Source organism: Cervus canadensis, chromosome 29, assembly GCF_019320065.1.
Source record: "Cervus canadensis isolate Bull #8, Minnesota chromosome 29, ASM1932006v1, whole genome shotgun sequence".
Lineage (NCBI taxonomy): Eukaryota > Metazoa > Chordata > Mammalia > Artiodactyla > Cervidae > Cervus > Cervus canadensis.
Genome location: NC_057414.1, coordinates 48,372,507 through 48,381,885, shown reverse-complemented (window position 1 = coordinate 48,381,885; position 9,379 = coordinate 48,372,507). Strand labels below are relative to the sequence as shown.

Genomic DNA, 9,379 nt, shown 5'->3' with positions numbered 1-9,379 from the left:
GGGAGGCCTGGTGTGCTGTGATTCATGGGGTTGCAAAGAGTCGGACATGACTGAGCGACTGAACTGAACTGAACGCAACTGTTAAATCACACATGCATGCAATGTTTGCTTTTTATTTTTTGGTAATAACAAGTGTGTCTTGCTTTTACCAGAAGCAAAAATGAATCATGATTTTCAATAAGACTCCAATACTTTGGAGAATCTCACTCTCAGCCCTGCTGTAGCTGGTGGTTTGACCATCTGGGCAGAATCTGGTCTAATAAAACTTGGGCCTGCTTTAATTGGGCTTCTTGACGTCGGCCCATGAAGGTGTCCTTCCTGAGAGCCTTCTAGGTGCAGGAACTGTGCTTAGCCCTGGGGGCTCTGGTTGGAGCTCACATTCTGTGAATACATACAGGATTTCAGAGGATGGTAGGTGTGTGATGACAGTAACTAACCAACCAAGTACCAGGGTGAGATGCCGGACTTAGCTTTGCTCACTGGGCCTCGCCTTTGAGTCAGGGGAGTCCATTGGGTCTTTATGATATTTGAGCAGTGCTTTCATCTCCTGGAGAGGGCTCTGACCCCTGGCCTGGCTTGCAGACCAGGAGGGAGCGGCTATTGTCCCCTTTGATGGAGGAGGAAGCTGAGGCCAGAGCAATGTTGAGACACCCTGATGGAGGCACAGGTTGTTTAGGGCGAGCGGGATGCTTGGGGCTCGATCCAGGGTCGTGACCTCCAGGGACAGCAGATCCTGGCTGGGGACACAGCTGTGCGTCTACTTTGTCCATCTAAAGTCCCTGGACTGGGTAGACCTTTCCCAGGAGAAGGCAGTCCTGGGCCGGCTGCACCTTGCCCAGGGGAGGGGGACCATTTGCTTCCTGCCGGGACCTCGCCTGTGGACCGGGGTCATCTGCTGGGTACTGTTAAGCGGGTGATGAGAGAGGACTTGCTGGTTGCTGCTTCAGTGCTTGGACACGGTGTGCAGGAAGTCTCTGGCCCTTCGCTGTCCTGAAAGTAACCTGGGTCCCCCAGTCTGTCCTCAGCGACCCAGGTGGAACCTCCACTGGCTGGGTCCTGGAGTCAGGGCAAACTCTAGCTCCCGAGGCCAGGATGCTCACTGAGGCACGGGTCATGTTCGGGAGGTGGTGCAGGCACCCTGGGGATCCGGGAGGGAGGAGGGGGTGGGCGGGAGGCCGGAGGAGGGAGGGAAAAGCCAGGGGGAGCTTCAACTTAAGGCACAGTCCTGAACTCACCATGATCTCAAGGGGCGATGTGAAGGCTGTGTGACCTTTGAACTTGTCCTGACCCCTAGCAGGGGAGCTCGCCTTTCATCCCTCCCCGGGTCAGTCCCTGGTGAAGGGTGGCCTGGGAGGGTGTAAATCCCTGGGTGCTGGGGCGGCTCCCGTAATCCAGGACGTCCCTGGAGAAGGCTTGGGAACAGAGGGATGTGGGAGGCTCCCAGGGGCCGGGGAGGAGCCCACCCTCACTGCTAGTGGGGGGGCGACTTGGGGTGTTTCCTCCCTGAGTTGGGGTCCCTGCGCCCACCCCACGGGACACTGCGGGTGCAGGCCACTTGCTGCCACCTCATTATCTCCCCCTGGTGGGTGAGGGTCACCTTGTCCGTCATAGGTCCCCCGCATCTGCGTCAGGTAGACCTCACCCGGGACAAGACCGCTCTGGGCAGGCTGGACCCTGTCCAGGGAAGGGGACTGTTCACTTTCTCTCCTGAAGGGCTTGCTGACCTTGGCCTCCCCAACTCCAGAGGCCCGGGGACATCTGAACAGGAAGGGGAGGACTCCGTGACCCTGGAGAGTCTCCGGGCGTGGAGGTCACGTGACCCAGGCAATGTTGACTGTGTGCTCACAGAGACGTTTATCTGAGGCTAAGGCCACCTTGTCCCCACTGCCGGGTCAGGGTCTGTGGGGTGGGAGGCTGAGGACAGGCCACCCCCGTCCAGCGTGTGCCCCTGCCTCTGGCCACCCAGAACTCCCACCAGGAGATGCCGACCTCCCAGATAAGCAAGAAGCTGAAAAATCAGCCTCTCCTCCCTCCCTGCGCTCAGCCACTTCCCCCGGGACCCTCACTCCGTGTGCAGGTGGGTTCTCCCAGCGGAGGGGTGGGCGGTGCTTGTAAAGGCCCCTGGGGATGTTCTGCAATGTTCTGGGAGCCCTTATCCGGTCTCCACACCCCCGGGGTGCTGTTTGATTAATGACTCCAGGTCAGGCTCCTACGAACTAAATTCCCACATGGGTTTGAAGAGGTGGTCAAACAAAGCTCTGCGCAGAGCAGATGAGCCCAGGGCTGAACGTTACCTGAGAGTCTACTTACTCTGCAGACTCGCTGGACACCCGGCCAGGCCACCGGCTGGCAGCTCTCTCTGTGGATGGAGGTGGAAACGGGTGCTTACCACCCAGGGCACAGTTGGGCTTGGAGCACTTTCGAGGGAGCCTTTGGGGGTCACGGTGATGCCTGGGCTCCAGGGCGAGGGGGGGGAGGGTGCAGGTGGGGAGCTCACCATGGGTCTGGCCAACAGCTGGATCACCCAGGAGTGACCACAATCAGCTCTTCCACTGCTCATCTTACCCTGGCTCCTCTCTGCCTTTACTCCTTAGCTAGAACCTTCCAGAAAGGCTGGGCGGACTCACATTCTCACTTTGTAGATGGAGGACAAATTCAGGAATGGACGCTCCTCAGTTTTCTCCCTGGCTTGTGTCCCTGGCGGTGGGCCATCTCCTGGTGATGGACTCCCAGGGTCTGGCATCTGGGGACCAGGGCGCCTCATGACCTCCAGCTTGCACCTCTGCATGTTATGGGATCAGAGGACTGGGGTTGGAAGGAAGAGCCCAGGCTGTCTCTTCATCCACGAGAAACCTGGCTGTGGAAGGCCAGCGACGGGCTTGGGGATGGCAGAGTCTGCGGAGGTGTGCGTGCCCTGGTGTGTGCGCGTGTGTTACAGGTGCAGGCGTGTGTATGCATGTACCTGTGTTCTCCTGTGTGTTACGGGTGCAGGTGTCTGTGTGTGATCCTGTATTCTCCTGTGTGTGCATGTATGTGTGTTATAGGTGCAGGTGTGTGTGTCTGTGTGTGTTACAGGTGCAGGCGTGTATGTGTACCCATATTCTTGTGTGTGTGTATGTGTGTGCATGTGTACCCATATTCTCATCTGTGTGTGTGTGTGTGTGTGTGCGCGCGCGTGTGTGTTTGCGGGTGCGCACAGCAGGCAGAGAAAGGCGGCAGGAGGATGCGCTCACTCCAGCGGTATGGTGGAGACATTTCTGCCCGGGTCCTCTTTGGGGACAAGAGCCAGTGATTCCACGCCCAGGCCCCTTGCTGGTCCTGTGTGGACACTGTCCCTTGGGCCTCCCCACGGCCCTTCAAGGCAGAACAGTCACTTGCCCCCTTTCCCAGACGGTTTGCACCCCGAGGATGAGCACCTTGCTCGGTCCCTTCATGTCTGAGGTGGGCCCTGGACCGGGGCCGTGAAGGGTGTGAAGGGAGGGCCGCAGGCCGACCATCCAGCCTGGGCTGTGGGCGGCGTCCAAGGCCCTTGTTGGGCCGGTGGGGGGTGATCCGGGACCGGCCCCGGCCCTTCCTGGGTGATTAAGAGGGTCCCCCCCCCCCCGTCCCCGCCCCGGGGCCCCCCCGCGCCGTCCCCGCCCCCGTCAGCCCGCGCTGCCCACCCCCGCGGGCGGGCGGGCGGCCTTTGAGGCGCTGGCGGCCCGTGCGCTAATTGAGCTGCGCCGGGGTCGCCTGTGGGCGCGGGGCGCCGGGTCTCACCTTCGCGCCCCTCTGCTCCCCTTTCATCCGCACAGCTCCCGCCGGCCCTCCCGCCGGGCCGCCCGGCCCCTCCCGCCCGGCCTGCTGCCGCCGCCGCGGGCCCGCGGCCGCTGGACAGCGCCGGCCTCCAGAAGTGATAGCTAATTGGGCAGAGAAAGGGCCCGATTGTCTGGCGGGGCCGGAAGAGCGGGCGTGGGCGGCTGAAAGCGCCCGGAGAAGGTGGCCGGCTTCGCCCAGCAGCTGCCGCCGGAGACGTTTGGAGATTACGTCAGCGCCGGGCCGCGAGCCTCCCGCCGGCCGGACAATGCGGCCCTTGTCGGCCCCGAGCGCCGCCCGCGCGCGCTGAATGGCGCGGGGCCTCTTCTCCAAGGAGGCCGCTCGCCGTCCCCGAGCTGTCCTCTCCCGCCAGGGAGGCCCCTGCGCTGGGGCGCTGAGGGAGCGGGCTCGGTGCCTTAGGGGAGGCGACCCCGGGGCTGGGCGGCGCTCGGGGGGCGTGGGGGGCCGCTCCTCTGGGTGGGGGCGGGGAGGCTGCCCTCGCCATGGCCTCCTGGCTTGGGGGCAGCATGGCCCCCGACCCGCTCCTGGTCCTGCTGGTCATCATCTTGTTGGCACGCTTCTTTCTGTGGTCCTGCCTGGGCACCTACATCGATTATAGATTGGGCCGGCGGCAGCCCCGCAAACCCAAGAAGGACTAGGGCCTCCGCCGGCCTGTGGCCTGGCGCTCCAGGCACCCCGGAGCCCTCCCTTCGGGAGGGTGTGTCCCAGAGAGGATCTGTCCTGGGACCCAGGGTGGGGGTGGGGCGGGGTGCAGAGCGGGGAGACCACCCCCCCCCCGCAGCCCCCTTGCGGGGCAGAGATGGCCCAGCCCCACCAGGACTGTCCTGGCCACCTCCTGCATCCCACGTCAGGGGGTGGAGGGGCCCCCCTGCCTGTCTATCCATGAGGTTGTGGGGGTCCCTGTCAGAGTGAGTGATCCTGGGGGTGGGTCTCACTTTTAAGACTGTCTCTACTTCCAGTTCTTTATAAATCTGTTTGCAGGAAGAGGCGGGGGATGAGCCAGAGGGGCTGGTCCGGGGGGAGGGCAGTGGTCCAAGGACAGATGTGACCACATCACAGGCCCGCCCTACCTCCTAAAGCCACCCTGGACTCTGCCTCTGGCAGGGAGGAGACTGACCTCAGACTGTGCCTTGGTTTCCTCAGAGCAGACCCCTGGGGGAGGGGGTCTCAAGACAGACTTGTGACCATGAGTCCAAGTCCAGCTCCAGTTGACCGTGGGCAAACTCACTTTCCCCATCTCTTAAGTGGACTCACTAGTCCCTAGCCCCCCCTCCCCCAAGAAGGTTATTACCAGGAGGGGCAGGGGAGAGGTGGGCTGAGCCATTCCCCTCCCCCCTGCCACCGTCCCCCTCCCCCCTGCCACCATCCCCCTCCCCCTGCAGTCTGTAACCTGCAGGACACACGGAGGATGGTTTAGTGAGAAGCCACGGGACCCAAGGCCCTCTGCTCCTTTGTGCTTTCAAGGATGTGGCTGAGACATCCCTGAGAAGACGGACAGGCAGGGAAACTCGACTGGAGCCCAAGAAGCCACTGCCCTCTGCGCCCTCATCCCGTCACACCCTGAACTAAAGGGCCCACGAGGTGGCTCTGTGCTTCTCGATCTGGCGGCAGATTCGAATCACCCAGGCGGTGTTGGCAGTGCCAGTGGCTGAGTCCCCCAGACTGAGAAGCATCGGCTGATTCGAGATGTTCCTGGCAGGCCAGAGCCTGGTGACACCGTGAATTCCAAAAGGGCTTGGCTCAGCTGGGAATCTTCGGCGGCCGTTAGAGGTCCGGAGTCACTGACCTGGGTGAGCGGACGCTTGGGCCCTGGTAGCTGGGAGCCATCCGCCTTGCGGCATCCTGGCAGAAGGGACCACGGCGTGATCCGTCCAGGCCTGTGTACGTGGCTGTCCTCTGGGCAGTCGTATAGCCAGTGGCTGAGCAGAACCCGTGCCTCTTTGTAAAGACGATTGGTCATGGGGTGTCTGAGGGCTCTGGTCACTGGGTTAGGGGAGGGGGTGTTCTTGTTCTCTTTAGGGAAACTGTCATCCAATTTTCTTTAAAATGATCACGTGTGATTTTGCTGATCTTTCTAAGGAAGGGGAATCACATTTGTTGTCATGAGCATCTACTAGTGGAGGGAAGTTTGCTGGTATTGCCAGGTTTTAAAACAGAAAGTCCCACGGCCCGAGAGACCCCTCCGTCCTGGCTAAAGCAGCCCCTTGGATGGAGGGAGAAGTCAGATGTTCACATGACACGCTCAAGTCTGCCCCACTGTTGAGTGTGTGTGACCTGTGTGTAGCCTGCTTGGGACCTGCATGTCCACATGGGCATGCAGATTTGAGGTCCACCGTTTGGTACGTGGGGTTTTCCTGGTGGCTCAGTGGTAAAGAACCCGCTTGCCAATTCAGGAGATCCAAGATGTGGGTTTACTCCCTGGGTCAGGAAGATCCCCTGGAGGAGGAAATGGCAACCCACTTCAGTATTCTTGCCTGGAGAATTCCATGGACAGAGGAGCCTGGTGGGCTAAAGTCCAAACGTCGCAAAGAATCAGACACGACTTAGTGGCTAAACAACAATAAGAACAACAGTTTTGTCCGTGAGCTGATATTCCAGAGTTTTTGCTGGAATTGGGGAGGGGACTCACTCTTCTGTTGGGCTTGTCTAGTGGAGGGATGGAACCATGGGAGGAGACAGGATTCTGCTGGCATTGTCTGAGCCCCTTTCCAGTTTCATTGACCCATAGATTTCTCATCTGTTTCCCTTAAGCCAGTTCACACTGGTTTCTATTACTTGCAACTGACAAACTAGATGCAAATCTGATGCAATTAGTCATCAGAATTTTGTCAAAATTGCTCATCAGAGTACAAGTCTTGTGTATCTACACATCGACAGTTTACAGCCTCCTGACATGGGCCTGACTCAGTGTAAGCAGTTGAAACACTGTGGCTGGGTGAATAAGAGGCTGTGCTCTGGTCATTCATAGGCAGTGGTTGCATTCAGTACAAGGAACAGATATAACGAAGCTTCTTTTTCTCTTTCTTTCCATTTTTCTTTTACATGGAGCAAGAAGTCTGACATTTGGTAATCCTAGGCTGTGGTATGGCAGCTCCATGATGTCATTAAGAACCTACACCCTTCTGTATTTCTACTCTGCCATCCTTAGGATGTAGCTTTGGTCTTCATGGTTACAAGAAGGCTGCAGCTACTCCAGGAACCTTGAGTGAGTTCCAGTTAGAGAAAGAAAGGAGCGATAGAGAGGGAAAGGTATCTATATCAGAGAGGCAAAGCTTCCTAGAAACCCTTAGTTTCATGCCATAAACTAGAATTACGGCCCATGGCATCTCTAGATGCTGAGAAATTGTTTCTTGGCCATTCTTTGTAATTGCAGCCTATATCCAGAACACTGTTCAGGGGTCTTTGTGTGTCTTCAGTGGCATCCTTATGTGCTAGTTTTTCCCTTGTCTGCCTTTGAGAAATATCAGCTGTACTCAGCTGTCCTTGGCAGCTCCACCCTGGAGTCAGAGTGTGGAGCTTCTCATGGCTCCTTGGGGGCTTTTAAGAGTTTGGTCCAGTAAGAAGTCCAGAGATGAAAGAAACTTATTCCTTCTTAGAGGTGCTTGGAGATGCTTCTTTAGTCACACCTGGTGGCAGTAGATAGACTGCAGCACAGGGAAGGTAGGCCGTGAATAGCTGGTGGCTGGGTGAATGACAGTGAAGGGCAGCAGGTGGATAAACGGAGGGGCATTGCCCGTCCTTAACTCAGAAAGTATCACTGGGGCTCACAGTCTCACAACGTGGGGGGCACCGAGAATACCGTGATAAGGGTAAAGTAGAGCTTGCCCTTCAGGTAGCTTGCAGTCTGGGAGCCAAGAAATGGGCAGCTAGACTAGAAGCAGGAATTAGACCTGCACAAGATCCGTGAGGCTCTCAACCACTAAGACTGTGGCCAGTGTAAATTGGAATGTCCTCTAAGTGTGAAACACACCAGATTTTGAAGGCTGGGTGCAGAAACTAATGTAAAATCTAATTAACAATGGTTTTCTATCGATTATATGTTGAAATAATATTTTGGACACCTTGGGTTAAATAAAACATTAAGATTAATCTCACCTGTTTCTCTGAATGCACTTTAGTGTGGCTACTGGAATATTCAAAATTGTATGTAACTTGCATTATTTTTTTATACTGCATGGACTGCAGCAGACCTTTATAATGCAGTGAGAGTGTTATGGTGTGTGAATGGATTCTGTGGGAACACAGAAGGGCAATTCCTGGAGGAGGGGTCTTAAGTGATAATGTAAATACATCAAACTAGAACCAGTGAGATGCAGCTAAAACAATCCTTGGAGGAAAAGCTATAGCCACAAATGCATTTATTAATAAACATGAAGTGAAGTGATGTCAAAGTCGCTCAGTTGTGTCTGACTCTTTGTGACCGTATGGACTGTATAGTCCATGGAATTCTCCAGGCCAGAATACTGGAGTGGGCAGCCTTTCCCTTCTCCAGGGGATGTTCCCAACCCAGGGATTGAACCCAGGTCTCCCGCATTGCAGGCAGATTCTTTACCAGCTGAGTCACAGTTCAGTTCAGTTCAGTCGCTCAGTCGAGTCCAACTCTTTGTGACCCCATGAACCGCAGCACACCAGGCCTCCCTGTCCATCACTAACTCCTTGAGTTCACCCAAATCCATGCCCATCAAGTCGATGATGCCATCCAACCATCTCATCCTCTGTCGTCCCCTTCTCCTCCCACCTTCAATCTTTCCAAGCATCACGGTCTTTTCCAATGAGTCAGTTCTTCTCATCAGGTGGCCAAAGTACTGGAGTTTCAGCTTCAACATCAGTCCTTCCAATGAACACCCAGGACTGATCTTTAGGATGGATTGGTTGGATCTCTTTGCAGTCCAAGGGACTCTCAAGAGTCTTCTCCAACACCATGGTTCAAAAGCATCAATTCTTCAGCGCTCAGCTTTCTTTATAGTCCAACTCTCACATCCATACATGACCACTGGAAAAACCATAGCCTTGACTAGATGGACCTTTGTTGGCAAAGTAATGTCTCTGCTTTTTAATATGCTGTCTAGGTTGGTCATAACTTTCCTTCCAAGGAATAAGCGTCTTTTAATTTCATGGCTGCAATCACCATCTGCAGTGATTTTGGAGCCCAGAAAAATAAAGTCAGCCACTGTTTCCACTGTTTCCCCATCTATCTGCCATGAAGTGATGGGACCAGATGCCATGATCTTAGTTTTCTGAATGTTGAGCTTTAAGCCAACTTTTTCACTCTCTTCTTTCACTTTCATCAATAGGCTCTTTAGTTCTTCCTCACTTTCTGCCATAAGAGTGGTGTCATCTGCATATCTGAGGTTATTGATATTTCTCCCGGCAATCTTGATTCCAGCTTGTGCTTCCTCCAACCCAGTGTTTCTCATGATGTACTCTGCATATAAGTTAAATAAGCAGGGTGACAATAACAGCCTTGACGTACTCCTTTTCCTATTTGGAACCAGTCTGTTGTTCCATGTCCAGTTCTAACTGTTTCTTCCTGACCTGCATACAGCTGAGTCACCAAGGGAAG

The 9,379-nt window shown here is 55.8% G+C and overlaps 1 protein-coding gene across 2 annotated transcripts; it reads left to right on the top strand.

Moving 5' to 3' along the window:
- The first annotated feature begins 607 nt into the window (after nt 1–607).
- Nucleotides 608–7,910, top strand: SMIM38 (small integral membrane protein 38). 2 transcript variants are annotated; one of them, XM_043452709.1, is made up of 2 exons: nt 608–2,077; nt 3,795–7,910. In XM_043452709.1, exon 2 carries the CDS (start codon nt 4,299–4,301, stop codon nt 4,452–4,454), a length of 156 nt encoding a protein of 51 aa, XP_043308644.1. In that variant the 5' UTR covers nt 608–2,077; nt 3,795–4,298; the 3' UTR covers nt 4,455–7,910. The 2 variants fall into 2 exon arrangements, with proteins under 2 accessions (XP_043308644.1, XP_043308643.1); XM_043452708.1 differs by having other exon boundaries at nt 3,795–4,290.
- Nucleotides 7,911–9,379: the final 1,469 nt, after the last annotated feature.